Source organism: Lagopus muta, chromosome 2, assembly GCF_023343835.1.
Source record: "Lagopus muta isolate bLagMut1 chromosome 2, bLagMut1 primary, whole genome shotgun sequence".
Taxonomy (NCBI): domain Eukaryota; kingdom Metazoa; phylum Chordata; class Aves; order Galliformes; family Phasianidae; genus Lagopus; species Lagopus muta.
This window is the reverse complement of record NC_064434.1, coordinates 76,348,188-76,367,792: the sequence shown is the minus strand read 5'-3', so window position 1 is coordinate 76,367,792 and position 19,605 is coordinate 76,348,188. Positions and strand designations below refer to the sequence as shown.

The following is a 19,605-nucleotide window of genomic DNA, read 5'->3' as shown; positions in this document are numbered from 1 at the left end:
AAAACGGTATCTTGAAGGATGGTATCAAGAAGATGGAGCCAGGCACTTTGCAAAATGCATGGCAGGAAGATGAGGGACAGTGGAAATAAGTTGGAAGAAAAGAGATTCAGATGTGTAAGGAAAAACTTCTTGATCCTGAGGACAACCAAGAATTGAAACAGGCTGACTATGGTGATAGTGCCATTTGCATCCTTGGAGGTTTTCAGGTCCTACTGGATAAATTGCCGAGTGAGATCTGACCACAGAATTAACCCTACTTTGCAACTTGAGAACTCCAGAGATCCCTTCCAATTTGAATTATCCTATTATTCTGTTGTATGAAACAGCTTGGAAAAGTGTTCAACCCTAGAAGCTTAGCTTTACTGTTTGATATTGTAACTGAAACTTGTGCACAGAAGTTGGCAGGCCTTGGTATTGAATAGTCACACATGGATAGATGACTGCATAAGGTGTGACTTGGCAGAAAACCGGACACCTGAAATTCAAAGCATGAAGATTGCCTTAAAAAACAACAACAACAACAGAAACAAAAAACAAACAAACAAAAAAAACCATTTAATTTCTGCATAATTTCTCTTAGGTTTGCATTGTTATTTTTTGTTTGCTTGTCTAAGGAAGACAATTAATTGTTAATAAAGACTAGTAGTGATATTCTATTACAGATATAGAAATCTAACTTTTTAATTCTTTGACCTTCAAGTGGTCCTTTCACACTTTAGGTGTGCCATGCCCCCTCACACAACGTGATTTGCAATGCTCTCAACATGCCAAAACCCATTCTTTTGGGGATTAAAACATATGGAGGGGGAAAGGAGGAAGATAAGACATTTTGATTCATTGTACAGCAAATGTGTGCAACGTACATTAGGTGCTTGCTGTAGCATTAATAATAGTGCCACAAAGAGATTTATTATAGGAAATCACAAGGAAAATATAACTGAAGAATATAGAAGACCAGAGTTATTTGTAAGGTAACTTTAAAACAAATGTGTGTCAGGAGAGTAATTGGTAAAGCCTCCGTTGATGACTCTAATGTGAAATGAGACACCATGGCCCCTATGCTGGCACCGACCTGCAGAAGCAAATTTACAAGGTGTAATGCAATAGCCTCTTCTCACCTATGTGTAATAGCAACAAAACTAGGAAATGGAGTTTTAGCCTTTGGGAAAGCAATTAGGTGAATTTGCTTTGAGGATTCACACTGGATAGCCTCAGGTTATCTTGAATATTCTTGTTTTTTGCTTCCAGCTCTAGGGTTCTTATGCTTTAAGCCATCTCCAGTTTCCCTACCTCCACTGTTATAGGTATTGATTTCGGGGAGACAGGGCTGGTTCTGCTTTAAGTAATCAGCACTGAACATGCTGTGTATTTATTGTCTCACAGCATCTTGTGCTGTTAATGTTATACAGAATTAATGTGTAATTAATATCACCCAGTCTCTTTTGGTAGTAGATAGCAATTGAGAACAACTGAAAAAAATTTCAGTTATAAGGACAAAACAGTGAATTTATTGAGACTGACAATTCTGTGCAAATGATCCGGATAAAACTGAGACAAAGCAGATCTGTTTTCTGTTGAGTACTGTCCCCTAGTTCATTTTTCTTTCAATAAGCTGTCTAAACTACTATGTAGCTCTTTTTACAACAGCTGTTAGTGGAGCTCTCCTTGGCCAAGGCGAGGGCTTTGTGCTCTACTTAGGCTTTGTAGCTGCAGTGCAATTCATTAGTATGTGCCCTTACAATTGAAATAATTGCTGAACAAAATAAACAGCAGGGTGTTGACTCAAATTGGAGTTTGCATATTTAAAAAGTGAATATTGGCAAAACAGCATTATTTTATTCTTGTAAATAACTAAATAACAGATCAGCTTGGAAATATTGGTTGTGCTGTTGGATTTACAATTTACACTTAGCTGCAGAATGATTTGATTAATTTTTCACGTGTATTAAATAAATCCCACCATACAAAACACTTAACTGAGGCTTAAGTATGTTAGCTTTATGGAGTTTTCCAATTAATACAGTTAATGAAATCAGAATTGAAGTAAAAATCTGACTTTCGAAAATGAACCACAATGAAACAGACTGAAACCCCATATTAACTGAATGGCTGAACTGGATTTGGGATAAAGGTAGACTTTGTGAATGAAACTTTGAAGTACACTCAGCAGGGAATTTCTGTTATAGGATGGGCCAAAATTCATGGCAGGGGAGTTGAGCTACATGGCATTCAGAGGTCTCTTCCAATTCTAAGGATTCTATGATTCTAAAATGAGCCATTTTTAAGGCTGAAAATGTCTTGTAGAAATCCTCACTTGGTTTCAAGTGTCAAGTGGTTAATGAGAAGTGTCTTTGTGTTAACCTGTAGGGGAGGAAATACCCTTGAAAAAGATATTTAGCCTCTTGGAACTTAGCTTGAAAAATGTTATCCTTCAAGAAGATATGTGGGCAGAGCAAGAAGTTCTGACAAAACAGAAGAGGAGTTGGAATTTCTAGCTTGTAGAAAATGTTAAAGATGAAAAATTTCAAGTGTACTGTGTCAAATTTCAGAATTCTCTGTTATCTCTTAGGCCAGTTGAAGCTGCTTGCTTTCACTTTTAACACTTAGAAAAAAGGAGATCTTAGAAATGTAGGGCTGGAAAAGATCCTTTGCGCTGATCTTTATGATTGAATTCTCATTTTGGGATCATACAATAGTCAAAAGGCCTATTATACATATGTTATATGTAGGCCTTTTGATTTGAAATGTGTTTTTGAGCTGGACCTCATTTACTTTTGTCCCTTCTCAGCAATTCTCTGCTAGAAGTCCTTTCTCACCTGCTCATGCTTAATTTGCCTAATTTCCCAGTGCTGTTTTCTAGCAGTGTTAGTCTGGGTATCTCTCCAAATGTACGGAGTGACCATGTTTGCTTCTCCTCATAATTGCTGTTGTGATCTCCTGGCACTGTTAATTAATTTGGTGCATCCTACAGTTTGGGGACAAGTGATGTAGACGATAATCCCTGACAAGTGGGACCTTTAGGCAGAATTCAGAATGTGTCATTATGAAAAACTATTGAAATGTCTATTTAATGCCTACCTGTGCAACCTGCTGCAGGGAGCCTGCTTTGGCAGGGGAGTTGGACTCTATGAGTCCAACCTGTACTCCCTTCCAACCTCTACAATTATGTGATTCTGTGATTTAATTTAAAATAAACAAATACAAATCCCACTTTTTTTTTTTTTTTTTGAGCTCTAGTCTTCAATTGCTTCCCTTCTTAGCCACTGGTTTGGGAGGAAGTAAAAGGAAGGATTCTGTTTTTGAGATCCTAAACGCAGTGAAGTCTGGAAGAGGAGCAGTGGGCGCTGCTCTGTAGTATTTATTGGTCTTCCCTTGCTTCTTTTTGGGAGTGTTCATTTCTAACAGGGAAAAAATCTGTTGGAAAAACTGGAAGCACTTCCCTGACAAGGAGGGAGAAGGGTCAGACCAGGTGACCATGCCTCTCCATGGCAATGTCTGTACTCATGCCATTTAGAGGGTATAAAAGCCCTGTCTGAAAGCCAGGACATTTGGAGTTCAGAGCTGTGGCACCAAGATAAGCCCACCAATAAGTGTCGTTAGAGACTGCCTTTAAAAGTAGGGTTACAGGACTTAACAGTTACATGTAGTTCTGTAATTTCTGTTTGTTGTCTGAATAGGAAGAATACTTCTGATCTCATCATACTTGATGTATTTGGAACTTTGCTTCTCCCCTAGTCACCTGGGAGGAAGTGAGCAGCAGTCTCTGTTCCAGCATCCCTCCTGCAGAAGGATCCCACAGATTTCTTCTTGGCATCAGCTTTTGCCAAGCACTGCTTAGAAGAGAGCATCTGCTCTCAGTGTTATTCTCATAGGGAAATGCATCCCTGAGAAGTGTGGCATATTAGGCTGGGTGGTGCTGTATGTTTTGTCTCATTAGGGCTTTATTGGTTGGGTAAGCTATTAATCATTTTGGTGTCACATTCAGCATACTTGAAATTCTGTGCAGAATTTATGTAAGGAATGAAAATCGACAGATAAAGGCTTGCTCCGAAGAACAATTTTAGTTCAAGCAGTAGAAAAATGCTCATGTAATTATATTGCAGGGAATGACATCAGGACATTTACAAGTGTGACCTTGTTTCTTCTAGAGAAGAGTATTTCTATTGAGCAGTAGATTCTTGCCTTTTATTTGTCAGACAGCATGTGACACTAACTATATTTGGATTAATGCCTTCTTGGTGTCATTTTTTTTCCCTTTCTCGAGCTGTGGGTATAGGAAAAGAAACCACAAATCTCCCATGCAACTGAAAGAAATAAAAAATACCATTTATTTAGTATATGTAAGCCAAAGGTGGGGGAAAACCCACAGTGAAACAGAATGAGTGTCACTGATGCTGAAGCCTGGCCACCTGAAATGTTTTCCCATATAAACACAGCTTTAAAAAAAAATGAAATTGCATAATGACCTCTGTAATCTTTATAACTCAAATGTCAGTGTGTGTAGCTGTGATATGCACTTGTACATATCGCAGATGTTCCCTCTTTTTTTTTTTTTATTGCTGAATGTATAATTGCTTTGTATTGGACATGTTATCATTTCCTATGTGGCATTTACCTTGTAGAAGCTGGTTTTCTTGAGTTTCATTTGTTGTTTTCCTCACTGCATTAATCTGTGAGAGAAGTCACCTTCAGAAGCTTTTGGTTATTCTCAGTTCTTATCACTGTAACAGCTGTTTAGTGTTCTGTTGTTTTCAATTTGCTTATAAAATTGTCTGAAAAATCGCTCATTGTCTTCAGATCTATACTGTGAATATATGTATATATTAACAATGTAAAGATGTACTGTATTAATGAGATGAGCTTGGAGATTTTGTTAAGCATGAGCAGAATTTTGAGCTTAGAAAGCTGGAAGTTAGGGGAAAAAAAAAGGTGGTCAGACATTGCCTCTGTCTTCCAGCATGAGTTTCTCTTTGTCGAAGATTTGTTGTTGTCTGTCTTTCATACTAGCTTGAAAAAAAAAAAAAAAAAAGAATAAAGGAAAAAAGGCATATTGTAGCACCCTTTCTAATCTCGAGGGTAGGGAGCTCCCTATCTTCTTCCCACAGTGAAACAATGTATGTATAAAGGAGTGTGTGTGTGTATATGTATATAATATATCTAGAATAATAATAACAATAACATGAAGTTTTTCTTTCTCTTCCATTTATTTATTTATTTTTAAATTGATAGAAAGAAGCTTGGCTGGACCACAAGCGGGAGTGCAAGTGCCTTCAGAACATCAAGCCTAATTTTCCTCCAGATTCTGTCAGACTTGCTGGCAGGATTGTTTTTAAGCTAGTAAGTGACATACTTTTAGATATATTCAGTGTAATAGTTTCGGGTTAATACTTTTTCACTCTACATTTTTAATGTAATTAAGAACTAGAAAGCTGAAGTGACTGGGATCGCTGAATAAAATTGGACTGTACACTGCATTAAAATATTACTGATTGATTTGCAGAAGTGTGAAAAGGTTCAAGAGGACTGAAATGGACATAATTAAGCTCAAGAGGTCTGTTTATGAAGTTTTTATTCCTATGGCTGTCACAGCATCCTAAACTTATTTCTGCCTAGAGGGAAAGCACAGAACACACTGTTTTTTGTTTGATACTATCAAAGTTATTGGTGCATCCATCAAGTTCACTGGGAACTTTTTTTTTTTTTTTTTTTGGTTTGTTTATTTTTATTTTTTTTTAATATATATGAGTGGTAAAGAGAAGCATGCACTGTTAACCCTTCCTTTTAATGTTGGGTTCTCTTAATCTCAATTGGATATTTTTTTCCTAAATTTTTCTTGAAAGTCCTGGGTTTTGACATTCCCACAGCTTGATTAATTTTCTGTCAGACTAAATTTTCTGTTAAATCAATAGGCTGATGACTGAGATTATAAATCCTTTTTTTTTTTTTTTTTTCCTGACCCTGCCATGATACTGTCTTTCTTGAATAAAAATGTATTCATTTATTGGGGTCTGAATGATAGAATGTAATTTAATATCTTAATTTATACATTGTTGGGAACAGTGTGTGCGTGATGGTTTTTAAAGGGTAAATATGTACCTAGAAATGCAGTACATTAATTATAGTCTCATGAAATCTGAGACTACTAACCTCATAAATTGCTTTCAATTACAGTATGAAGGGCCACAGTAAATTACTAAGGGCAAACTGCCAAAGTCGAGAAAATATACTAGTAGAAAGTGTCATAACATCAGAAATTAAGTAGTATTTCATGATAGTTTACAGAAAGTATAGATTGACCAGATTTATGTTGATGCAGTTACCCGTACCTAATTATCTTACAGGCACATCACATTGAATAATCAATTTCGTAGAGTGTTTTCAAGATAAAACATGCCGTGTAAGTATTAATTATCTGTTTTTCTCTACAGCTTAGGCAATCAGCATGCCTTTCTGAGAGACTCTACTCTTTTTCAGATCTTCAGTCAAGTAAGTAATTGCCAGCTGTATTGCAGGTAATGCTTCCATTTTCTGTTTTACAGAACGGCCATCCTACCCTACTGCAGCTTGCCTTCTGAAAGTCTGCTAACGTAGAGTAATAGAATATGGCAGGAAAGTCTAAACTAAAGGCTAAACTGACTGTGTTTAAACCTCTGTGGGAAAGGATTCAATGTTCAAGGATTGATGGAGAAAAAAACAACATGTATCGTTCAAGCAAAATTTTCACCTTATTTAGTCTGTATATTTTTCCTCGTTTTGCAGTATACATTTTGGTGATGCAGCTTTTAAAGTGAACTGAATATCTTCCTTTCTATATATCGGTTTAATACAGAAAAATTTCATTAGTGGTTTTATTTTTATTTATATTTTTATTTATTTAGTATTATTGCTTAAAGATTCAAAATAACTTACAGAAAAAGTAAATACATCTCAATTTAGATGTGATACATGTTTGCTTTGAACATGACTTCTCAGTGGAGGAAAAAATAGTTTTGTGCTCCCACAAGTTTCAGCTGCTTGGGTAGGAAAGGAGGTTCATTACAATTTCTCAGGAAAGCTGATAATTGAGACAGGAAGCTTTTTTTTTCTAGATTTTTCAGTACCTTGAAGTATGAAGACTTACAGAATAGGAAATGCATCCTTGGTTGAATCCTGTGTCTTGTTTGAAGGGATTTTGTAGAAAGTAGCATAAAAGTATTTATTATCTCAAATTTTTTTAATGTTATTCAGAGGCTTGGATTTAATACAGCTTGAACTGTCTCTACTGTTTTTCATTTAGAATGGTCCAAAAGAGGGCTGTGGTATGATGGGGCAACTTGTAGTCACTGTCATACTTTTAACAGTTACTTCTGTTGTTTCATGACACTTCTTCCTATTTACTGAACATTTTACAGATCATGTTGATAAAGATTTGAGATATACTTTCCTTCAATATTGTTAGAATGTATTTGAAAGTCATTTTTTTTTCATTAAAGCTCTAAGCTTATAGGGAAAAGAATTTGATTTAATCCTCTGAGGCAAACAGCTTCTCAGGAAGTGTCTGTACAACACAGTATTGTTTCAACACTGTAATCTTTTCAGTCAAGAAGGTCCGAATGTTGTTATTGTCACTACCCTTTCCCTGTTTCTTTAAAGTATTGCTTTTTCAGTGTTACTTGGTATAGTTGGATGATTTTCAGTGTGGATGACCTGTATGCTTTTATTCATTTCATTTTCACATCTGATTAAGTAGGAGGTGTGTCTGTGTATTTGGTGACTTTCACTAGTTCTGGTTTATCATACAGTTTGTTACTTCCAAGGCTTTCCTATCTTGCTGTGTATTAAGGTAATTCAAATGATGTAGACATCAACTTTGCTTACACTTAACAAGACTCAGCATGCATACAAGTGTTTGTGTGTGGTACAATTGGATGATTTTTTGCTACTTTACTCATATTTGTATCAGAGCTGTCAGGCTGCATAATTAAATCCCAATGCTTGATTTAGAAAACTTTCCACAAGCCTTTTGTAGCATTTTCTCTCCCACACCTCAGTTTTTACCATTAGAAATGTTTTTTATAAAAACACAATTAAAACATTCGCGCATTTTTATTTCACTTTGTTTTTTTTGCCTTGATTTCATGAGGAGTTGTGAAAACCAGGTCTTGGTTGTTTGGATCCCGTGGGACTTTTTGCAGAGATCATTAGCTCTAATGCCCTGAACAGAGTCCAGCTTGAATAATTTGCATTCTGTTCCTGTCTCTCCCTGGTATTCCAGTTGGATTTGGTATTCTTTCTCATATCTGTCCTATGCCACAGTGTCCATTTAAGCTGTGTTGCTTAGATTATTACTGTTCCCTATTCTAGAGGTACTAATATTTGCTAATAGTAAAGCAGATCATGCCTGCCTCTTTATCATAATCCATTTTGCAGTGTGCGTTAGTTTGAAATAAATAACATAACGAAAGTTCAAAACTCCCTGCTCTCTTGAAATAACACATTTGAAAGAAAAAGCCTCTTCAGTGTCAAAGGAACATTACACAGCAAGCACAAATGTATGACTTTTTTTTTAAACTTGAGTTTTCCAGTCATCCAAAAGCTTGCTACTTTGCTTGAAGACTCAGTCTTCAAGCTGTTCTGTACTGGAGGTTTTTGTGTGTTGGAAAGAACAGTAAGTACGTCTGCATTTCTGTCCTTGTACGTTCATTCAGGTTTGCAAGATCACCCTCAAATGTCCGCGCTGTTAAGATGCTGAGAAGTAGTTATGAAAAAAGCAAATCCTTCAGTTACCTAGTTTTTGTGCCACTTAACATGGAGCTTTATCTCTGTGTTCCTTTGGATGAGTGACACAGACTTTCTGAGGAGCTGAATCTGAGTGCTGTGGGAGGGCTTGCCTGTCCTTCCTGACCCTGGTGGAGATCAGTCTTAGGCCACCCATAATATCTGGGGCCCCTGCCTGCACAGCACGTGGCTGACTAAGCCCAGGTATGGCTTTTAGATAGCAGTGCCTAAACCTTGGAATGGGAGCAGATCTTGAAGAAAGGGCTAACTCTTACTGGAATGGAAAACAAATATATTCCAATAGCAGTGCATAGCAGGAAGATGCGTACTTCTGCTCTAATATGGAGTGTTGGTAGAATTGCATCTTCCAGCTAACTAGAAGGGTCCTCAGTGGCCCCAAATGAGTGTTCAGGTAAGGAGTCCCATTCCAAACTGGAAGGAAACAGTTGCCTTTGCTTGCCAGCTGTTTCTGCTGCAAGGCATCTAGTTGGTAGATAGCCATGGCTCATTCTAGTAAACAAGTCAGCACACAGTGCTCTACCAGAGGGGATTCATGGGAGATAATGAAAGCAGCTCACTAGTGTGTTGTGTGTAAAGTGGAAGCTCCATCATAGTCACTTTCACTGTACTCTGGCATCAGGTGTGACACTCGTGTCATCTACTGAGGACTGCACCATTCTGCCAGCCCTTGTAAATTCAGTTACTGAACACCAGTGTAGAGTGAATAAATGTATCTTCAAGGCACCTGGTGTTCTACATTTTAAGATAAATTTGGATCATTGTTGCATTGTAGAAACGTGGCTCTCACTGGGTGCATCTACTCAGTGCTGCTTTAGGGGTTCTGCTTATTTTCAGCTGGCACAGCTCATGAGGTTGAATTCTGGCTCGAGACCTCAGCTGTGGGTTTGCCAGATCAGGATGGTGATACTGTGTGTGTTTCCCAGGCTTATGGCCTAATGAATCCTATGATAAAACTATCAACTCCCAGTGTGGCTTTCAGTGTGGAATTCAGAGCCCATGGCTCCGTTAAAAAAAATAAATGCGTCCACCATTTACTTATCTGAAACTCTGCAATCCTAGGAACCTAGGAATACGGATTCCGGACACTCACACTCATGTGGCCTTCATCCTTCACCAACTCTTGCACTGAACTTCCTGCTAAAGGTCTCTATCAAACTTGTACCAGTTTTCTTTTTGCTTGAAGGTCTGACCTTTCCCTCTAGCAGCTGTCTTGCAGAACTGTGGTGCACTTGAGGCTGAACTTCTTGCAGTAACTGCTTCTCAGTACCTTTACTGTACCAGACAAGTGCATTCAAAACTTTTCATAAAGTTGCTGTGTACATTAAGATGTTTGCTACAGGTCTTTGCAGTGACCCTGCTGTAAGAAGCATCTTCAAGGACTGCCTGACTGCTTTGGGACCAGGCAGTGCAAAACATGAAGAAGACTGTATGTGAAGAAACTCTGTGCATTGCTTGGATTTGTATCTACAGAACAGCCTGAACGTTCAAGTTCAGGGATGCTGGATGTGATAGAACACAGAAGCTTGAGAACTGTACCATTAGCTGGCTGTTTAATCAAACCCAGTGGCATCTGCTTTAACTGCATTCTCTTGTTAAGTGAGTCATAAGAGGTAGCTTTAAATCCTCCTTCCATGAGATCAGCAGTCATGGATCTAAAGTACGGGGAAGAGCTTTTCTTAGTGAAAGGTTATTTCTGTTCTCAATAAAGATAAATGTTTAAATTGTAATAACAATTCACTATTGTGCAGAGATGAAGTTAGTTCATAGTGCACAGTTATCCTCTTAGCCTTTTGTTATGGCTGATTCTTGAACTTGTCCATCTTCACATTCTCCACTTAGGCATTTGCTTTGTGCTAACTGGCAGGAAAAGAGAAATGTGAACAAGTTAGTAAGACGACACTGAACTTAATAGGGCAGCTGAGTTTCACTTTCCATGTTATCACTGACCTGATTCATGGGTGGTCTCTTCATTAGAAAACACATTGCTGTATTTCTTTCAGGATTCATATTGCAAAGCATGAATAATGGTGCCTTATTATTTAATGTAGGAATGATATTTGCTTAATACTCCTTCTTATCCATTCTGTTTAGCAGCTGCTGCGTACAAAACTCCCTCTGTCTCTAAAATATTTCTTGTCTGCTAGAATAAAAGTTTCTGATGCATCTATGGAGAATATGTTACAAACCTAGATGCCTATTTTTTGTACTAATGACTTACATCTGTTTATGCATCTACTTTATTGGCTTTTGATGTTTAACTCACCATTTTCTTTATACCGTTTGGTAGTAGCAAAGTGATAAACTCTTCTTTGTGTTGATAGATAGTTGTCAGGGAAAAAAAAAAACAAAAAAGATAAACGTTTGCCCTCTGTCAAAATTGCCCTCTGCCAAGATTAATTCTAAAACTGGAAATGTCTAGACTGTATAACTGCCACTGTACATTTTCAAGATGTTGGTGAAAGATTCTGTTTACACCTTGGTGTACTTTTCCTTTCCCTTTAAGATGCTGAACAACTAAGTGAAGAAATGAAAGAGGGCCTCAGGCACCTTGCACATACCTTGCAACTGTATCTGAGAGCAGAGATCCAGGATGCATCTCAGTTACCACCTGCAATTGACTTTTTTCAGATCTTCACAAAAGTAAGTATTAAAATGTGGTTACTTGACAACTCATAAATTATCCTTTCTTTGTGTTCTTGATTTATTTTTGAGCAGGAGTTCAGCGGATACATCCAGAATGATATTTAACCTAGGAAAATCAAACTGGTTTTTTTTTTTTTTCAGTCACTACTTACGAAAAAGTGTAGGTTTATATAATTATAACACTTAAAAGTGAAAGTAGCATCCAGTGGCTTTTTTCCTTTTCCCTTTTCAAATTATCATGTTAATGTTCTTGGAAAAAAAAAAACAAGCACATCGAACTAATAAACTTAAAAAAAAAACCCACACAATTGAATAAATCAACCTATGTAGTTTTTCTAATGGTAACGAAGAGCATATAGCATCACTCATTGTTCTACAAATTTTCTGCAAAATCCTTCGTCTTATGTTTCTAGATGGACTTCAGTCTGTTTTGTCATTTAGTAATATGTGCTAATGGGTGTTTATGGCAGTGGTGTATCCCACATGGGATATGGGTCACGTCGATCTCAAATGCTACAGGATAAAGTATTTGAAATTCATTTGCACAGTATGCAAAATGTTTGTTTCATTACTAAATAAATATAATTGTTTTTATCTTATTGCTTTCACTTTAGAAAATTTAACTTGAGCAGTACAAATAGAAGTATGTCATATGGGGAATGCTCATAGTTTTAACTCGAGTAATTTTAAAAAATTTCTTATTGTTAAATTCTAGCATAAGATTTAACTCATGCACACTTCAGTAGTTTTACGTAGTGTTTTGTTAGGAAAGAAGCAAACTCTCTTTATGTTTTACTTCTAGTTCAAATAAGAGAGCCTCTTCTACTGAAATTAAAAAATGCAGGTTTTTTCGATCTGTTTGCACGCTAGTGGAATCTGCTTTTGCTGTGGGTAATAGGAGTGATACAGTCAACAGTATTGTTTATCTGGAATTTTTATTAGTGATTGGACTGCTAGGATTTAAGGTTTTGATTTTCCTTGAAAAAAATGCGCAGGCTGAACTATACTTACAGAGGAAAAGACAACATGCCAGAAGTAGTCTCTAGTCAGACTCTTTTACTGTCTTAGCCTGGCATATCTGATTTGCCAGATGAATTTCATATGGAATGTGTGCTCTGTGTTAACTGGTTTAGAGTATTTGTACAGATGAAGATAAGGCTGGATATCAGATAATGATCATCGCTTAACTGGTTCAAGCTGAGTTATAGCTTGTAAGAATTTGTTTACAGATGTTGTTGCCCTCCATTTAACAATAAGCTTAGGATACTGGCCACAGTTCTTTCATTGATTTCTTTTAGATCGTTATTGAATGTGTGAGATGAAATACAATGAGTGATGCTTTGGTAGACTCTCATGAAGATGTTAATCACATTGTTATCACATTGTTAGACCTGTGATAAGCAGTGGTATTTCAGCTCATTGTTAAGCTCTTTTTACTTAGAAATTGATAGAAATTTATTTTTTCTCAGTGAAATTATGTTAGATTGAACTGAGCCAACCAAGATACAGTGGGAAGAAAGTATGAGTTCTGCACTTTCCCTCAACCCACCTGTGAGTTGTTTGTCTCTGTTCTGGCTCTGGACCATGCTTGACCTCTCCCCACATTTAATCTGCCCACCAGCCCAACTACAAGAATTTTTCCCATCAAAAGAAGTTGCAGATTTGTTCTCTGGGACAAGGCAAACTCAGCAAAACTGTTTCTGGCAAATGCAGAGAAGAGACAGGGCTGCACAATGGGGGAGAAAGTTTTATAACTCCTCCTTTTAAAGAACTATTAGCTCACAATTTCACACACACATTCTCAACCATAGGAGAGACATTTGAATTTGGATAATGTGGTGACTTTGTAGAAGCAGTGTGAGGATTGCTCAGTATGTTGGAGCACTGGTGGAAAAAATATATAAGCTTTTAGAATTTTTGATGTGCATGTATACACAATCATCTGCCTCTGTACACATCCTCTTCCCTCCCGTGTATTTTAGTCAAGTGATGCAAGAGAGGATCAAGGGCAGAATGAAAGGTAGGACTTCATAGCTCCAAATCCTGTTAACTGGAGACTGAAGAATGATTAATTAATGTAGACAACATTTGCCCCATTATGTGAAAACAAAGACATTTTTAACTCAATGTATTTTCACTGGAACTTATTGAATGCACTGTAAAGTACCAAGTTTTCAAGTTGTTGCTTCTTTCTTTTTAAATTCTATAAGTTCAGAGGTGATCAAGTGATTGAAGTTCTTTCCTTCTTCCTTGGCTCATTTAACAGTCAGCCTGTGAGACAATTTTCCCTAAAAAAGGAAAAAGGTTGGGCAAATGACACAGACCTACCATGGCCACAGTTACTTCATATTGCTAATTTAAAATTAAAAAAAAAGTGGCAAATGGAAAGGAAGAATCTGACTACACAGGTGAGTTTGTTGGGAGGAAGGAGCTGTTGACTAAATATAACCATATTCTATACCTGCAAGTAAAGCGAGCATCTTGCTTCAATTCCTGTCAGGCACAATGCCTTTCGAGACCTCTGATGTCACTGCCTAATTTTCAGTGTGGTAATCTACAGCTGTCCCAATTTGATTGTCAGATGAGTGTTGCATTATATTTATCCCACTTTATAGAATGTTTCTTGGGAGATAAGCTGAGTGTCAGTTGAAAAAATCCTCTTTTTTTTTTCTTTATTTCCTTCCCTCCTTTTACCTCCAAGCTAAATAGGGTTTGGAAATGTAAGGTCTCTGATAAAAGACTGATGTGGTCTCTTGTCTGTAGTGTAACTCTCAGAAAAGACCAGCTGTGATGACTACTCTGTGTGGTCGTAGAATAAAGAAATACTACATAAACATGATTTCAAGATGTAATCTTGTTTTCCCAACCTCTTCCAACATTCCTTTCAAGTTCAGTAGGTGCCTATTACTGAACTTTTTTGGATTACTTTTTTCATTGCATGCCACAAAATAACCCCCATCAGAGGTCATTTTTATTCTATTTGGTGCTGGATCCTCAAGAAAGAAAATAAACAGACTTCAAGACAAGAGAGAAAATCCGTCCTGCAGTGAGATGACAAAATTCCAGATAGTTATTGGAAGCTCTCCAACCTGTTTTAGGTCAAAGGAGTTTTTTGGAACCTCTTTTAAATAATCCTCAGTTTCTGCTGTCCATTGCTATTGTCTTTGTGGAAAATTAATTATAGTTTTATTTACTTGTGATGTTCAGAAGGCCAAGTCCCCTTGAGTGCAATCTTGTGAAAAATCAAAGAAAATTCTGCTATTGCTTTAAGTGGGGACAGAATTTCAGCCCAGTGTATTTTTAGTTCATGTGGAAAATATCAAGTGAACTGGATGGGAATGGGTTTCAGAAGGGTAATGTACCTTTCCTTTTTAGAGCTTTGCACTGTTCTCACTAGACAATTTGCTCTTGTAGCAACTGTTGTTGGAGATAGATTTTTTTTTTTTTTTTTTCTTTTTTTTTTTTCATTCTTGCTATCTGATCACTCTTTGGAAGCTCCAGTGTATTTAATGTGCTGTTTATCAAGGCTGTGGATGTTTTTAAATTCTGATCCTCAGTATTAAACAGACTTATCTACAGTTAATTACATGATAAGCTTTTAACTCCACTGAGACTCTTTCAAACGTCAAGATAAATTTTTGACACCATGGTTTTATAGTCTAATGGTGTTTCCATAACCTTGAGATAAAATCAGTCCTTGTTTTTGTTAGTTCTTCAGCCTTCGCTTACACATGTGTGAGGAGGTGGCTTGGAATCCTATGAGACACTTAATGGATAAAGAATTCTTTTTTTTTTTTTTTTTTTAATGTGTTTATAGTTCTTTTCATAATAATGGACAGAACTACACAAACTTTTTAAAATGCTGAATGAAATCTGTCCCTAGCACGTAGACTGTAAAACAGTGACTTCACTGAGTGAATTCAAACCTGAGAGAAGCTTTTTATTTTTCAGACCATGTGCAGATTTGGTGTTTTGCACAAAATAACATCTTATAATGCTATGTCACAGTTGGCTCTTTATGAACATTTTGAATGTGGGTGAAAACTTTTATCAAGTGAAAAAGAAAAAGGTGAGATTTTGGTGTTGGATACAATGGGTAGCCATTTTAAAGGTTTTATAATTTTGGATCCTCGCATGTATGTAAACAGTATATGTGCAACCACTTTCGTGAAATAAAAGTACGACAAAATCCAGCCACATTTAATGAACTATAATATGACAAACTTGTAGAGCAGTTCAGTAATTGTAGAACAGAACGTTGCTGGAAAAAAAGGTTTCTGTGTTTTGGTGAGTGAGTTGATAAACTTTTGAGAAGGAGTCAGCTGTGCTTAAGATCCTCACAAACCTCACAAAGCAATCTCCCTCATCTTTCTGTGGTACAAAAGTTTTTATGCATAAGCAGCTTTCTGGGCTTTGTCTTTACAGCATATGGGTTGATAGCAATTAGAGGGAGAAATTCTATCTTTCTGAAATTATTTTCTAGTGGTTCTAATCTTGCTAATTATTTTTTCTTACAAACAGATTCTATTTTTAAAGTAAATGAGCTCTGTATGGGAACTGTTAGCTCAAAGCCTGAACCAGTGATTGAACACCTGGTGAAGGGGTGTGACCAGCCTTGGGAGCACAGGTGTGAGCAATTCACTTGTGTGACCACCTGTGTGGACCCAGGGTCCACCTTTCCCCTACCTCATTTAAGGGCTGGCTACCGAAGGGGAGAGATCTCTACTTGGAGATTGCCTCCTTTTGGAGTTTCAAGGGAGTCCTGATGCTCAGAAAGGGTAAGCTATTCCTTTGTTATTACTGAATTGTGACCGCTGATGTTCTTGGGTGATCCAAAAAGCTCCTTCCATCTAGTTCATTGGAGAGGTTGTATGCCTTCGTGCAGATCAGCTGAGCATGCCTCTTTATGCACATGATGTGCTGCCCTTACCCTCTTCTCAAGTGTTGTTCTGTTATTTCATTTTTAGATTTGTGCAGAATTGATACAAATCGGTAACAAAGCAACAACAGGTCTAAATCTCAACAGGTCTATCTCTTCAAAATCTGTTGTTCAGTCATCCTATCAAAATTTAAACTTATTTTACTTGCATGCTTAAGTTTTCAGTACTTGGTTTTTATTTAATTTTTTGAAAGTTTTTTTTAGCATAGAGGCTATTAGTACTATTTAAGGGGATTTTGGTATTGCAGCTGTGTAGGCAAAAGAGAACTGGGAATTTACCTGTGTTACTTGATCTTTATAGAGCCTTCATCTAGTTTATGATAGTTGTCTCACAGTGATACAACTGCAAAAAATATGCTGGATCTTTGCATTGCTTTCTGAGATCTTATAGGTATCAGGTGCATTAGTTTTCTGAGCAGACCTTTGTAAACAAGATGCATCTGCCCAATCAAGTTTCTTACTTTCAGTATCTTACTCTTCGTTAGGATTAACTGTGTTAGTAATATGTCAGCAGAGAAATGAAAGTTATTTGTATCAAGAAAGGAAATATTGGGATAAAGTTAAGAGTAAAGCTATGAGTAAGTGAGGAGTTGTTGAAGGTGCACAGGTGTAGATGGATTGCTTTCTGATGCCATGTTTGCTAATCTAAGTAGCGTTAGGTGCATTTGTTCAGCTTTCATATGTTTAGGAGGTCACAGAGTTCTTTTTCTGGAGATGGTAAAAGCAAATGCATGTTTGTCCACCTTTTGCTCTCTGTGTAGTTCACATCTATTGTGCATTCCTACTGTTTCATGTGAAACTGTGGGCTTATGTTAAAATTGAGGTCCAGGCCAGTGCTAGCACATTTATTTTTAGATGTGGCACAGGAAACTGTTTTGCAAAAGCCTTTTCATTTTGTTAGTTCATTTTTTATTATAATTTTGAATGTAATGTAATCTCCAAAAATCATTATACCTGAAACAGTGTTTAAGCTTAGACACTCAACAGGCAATTACATTTACTTCAATCTTCTTGGCTCTTTCTATTTTCAGTTTTTCAGAGTTGGAGCAGTATGTTCCAGCTCACTGAACTGTATCAGAACTTCTTTCTCTGACTGTTGTCATCTTTAAGTCTGTTACAAGAGATTTGTGATTAGCTTCTTGTCTTAGATACTGTGGATTCACTTTTTTTTGCTGGTAAAGTTTTGTTTGGTGGGAATATGAGCATGGTGTGTCCTCTCTCCCCTGCTCTGTGTGTGTGGTTTTAAGGTACTGAAACTGCTTACAGCTGCTACGAGCTACCTTTTGATCACCAGAAAAATTGTGCTCAGTTACTGCCCAAATAATTTCAGGAGAACTTTTCTGTAATCTTTTTCCAGCGTTTTCCACCAGGGCATAACAAAACTCATTCTGACAAACCTTGTATTTGTTTTCAGAGGGCATTAATTATCACTTTCCTAATGTGTACTGTTGTTTCTTAGGAGCTGTTTTATCTAGGAAACGGAATAATCTAAGGTAACTGTCTAGTTTTGTAGTACAAGAAACCAAAGGAAATGGAGAATTCTAAATATATTCGAGGAAGCTAAGCACTAGTTAATGCAGCATAACTAATAGCCAAGTTTTATTTGAACATTGGATTTTATTGTTTACAAACTTCACTGTTTTAAACTCACTTTTTGTGATGATTCAGAAACTGAGACATGCTGATCCCCTTTGGTATTTGGGCTGTCCTGTAGGAGCCTGGACAAGCTGCTGATGGAGCTTGTCCAGGCTCCATCAGCTGATGGCAAAGCTATTCAACTCCCAGACTACAATGCTGACGTGAGGACAGGACTACAGAAGTCCATGATGTAGGCTCATTTCTGGCACAGTTTTCTCTGTCTATCTTAACTCAAACGGGGGAAGATTATGTCTCATTTTGTATAGAGGGGGAAGAAAGTTATTAATGGTGAAGAAATGTAGGGAGGTTCTTGGGGCTATTTAAGCATTACTTAATTTGGTCTGGTAGGTCACAGGGTTGTCTGCTTGGTATCCCTTGTTCTCCCATCAATTCAGCTACTACTGAAATATAGGAGTAAATAGAAATTTTGATACTGACTTTACTGCTTTTCCTTTGTCTTTGCCTGTGATTTTGGTTTGTCTATTAGGCAATAATGCTTCATGCTTGCATAGTGCTTCCAGTAATACTCAAGAAGAATTTTCAAATAATCTAGCAGTGAGTCTTCATGGTTTTCTTGAGTAGCAGACTAGCAGTCTTTTGAAGGAAGAAGGTGTGGTTGACACGGTGGAAGGAAGGGATGCCATTCAGAGGGACCTTGACAGGCTAGAAAGGTGGGCCCGGGTGAACCTGATGAGGTTCAGCACAGCAAAGTGCAGAGTTTTGCACTTGGGATGGAGGAATCCCAGGCGTCCATACAGACTGGAAGGAGCGGTCCTTGAGAGCAGCCCTGCAGAGAAGGACCTGGGGGTCTTGATGGATGAGAAATGTAACATCAGCCAGCAGTGTGTTCTTGCAGCTCGGAAGACAAATGGTATCCTGGGCTCCATCAAAAGAGGGGTGGCCAGCAGGGACAGGGGGGTGATTGTCCACCTCTACTCTGCTCTTGTGAGACCCCATCTAGAGTACTGTGTTCAGGTCTGGAGCCCCCAGTACAAAAAAGACAGGGAGCTGTTGGAGAGGGTCCAGAGGAGAGCCACAAAGATGATCAGGGGACTGGAGCACCTCCCCTACGAAGACAGGCTGAGGGCGCCTGGAGAAAAGAAGGCTGCAGGGTGACCTCACTGCAGCCTTTCAATACTTAAAGGGAGCCTATAAACAGGAGGAGAGCCAACTGTTTGAAAGGGTTGATAACAGCAGGAGAAGGGGAAATGGTTTCAAGTTGAGAGAGGGAAGATTTAGGTTGGATATCAGGGGGAAGTTCTTTAGTATGAGAGTGGTGAGGTGCTGGAACAGGCTGCCCAGAGAGGTTGTGGATGCCCCATCCCTGGAGGTGTTCAAGGCCAGGTTGGATGGGGCCCTGGGCAGCCAGGTCTAGTATTAAATGTGGAGTTTGGTGGCCCTGCCTGTGGCAGGGGGGTTGGAGATTCGTGGTCCTTGAGGTTCCTTTCAACCTGGACCATTCTGTGAAAGGTTTGTCTGTCTTTGCAGAAGAGACTTATAGAACAATGAGAGCTAAATCCTGTCCTACCAGCCACAGGCTGTAGCAGGCTGTGCTGCCTGCTTTAATAGTGTAGTGCTGCATAAACATAGGGACAGCAGTAGCAGCA

The 19,605-nt window shown here is 37.9% G+C and overlaps 1 protein-coding gene across 8 annotated transcripts in view; it reads left to right on the top strand.

Annotated features, from left to right (window-relative positions):
- Positions 1 to 19,605, top strand: part of SMYD3 (SET and MYND domain containing 3) — a 373,538-nt gene that overhangs the window by 36,169 nt on the left and 317,764 nt on the right. For 5 of the 8 annotated variants that reach the window (XR_007374835.1, XR_007374836.1, XR_007374834.1 and 2 more), the window contains exons 3-5: positions 5,230 to 5,337; positions 6,429 to 6,486; positions 11,282 to 11,418. Coding sequence is in view for 2 of the 8 variants with exons in the window: in XM_048934936.1 (XP_048790893.1) it covers positions 5,230 to 5,337; positions 6,429 to 6,486; positions 11,282 to 11,418 (303 nt within the window). In the remaining 6 variants the exon portion in view is untranslated. Of the gene's footprint in view, positions 1 to 5,229; positions 5,338 to 6,428; positions 6,487 to 11,281; positions 11,419 to 16,136; positions 16,200 to 19,605 lie in introns of those variants that run through there. The other 3 variants (XM_048934942.1, XM_048934943.1, XM_048934941.1) reach the window with 3 other exon arrangements.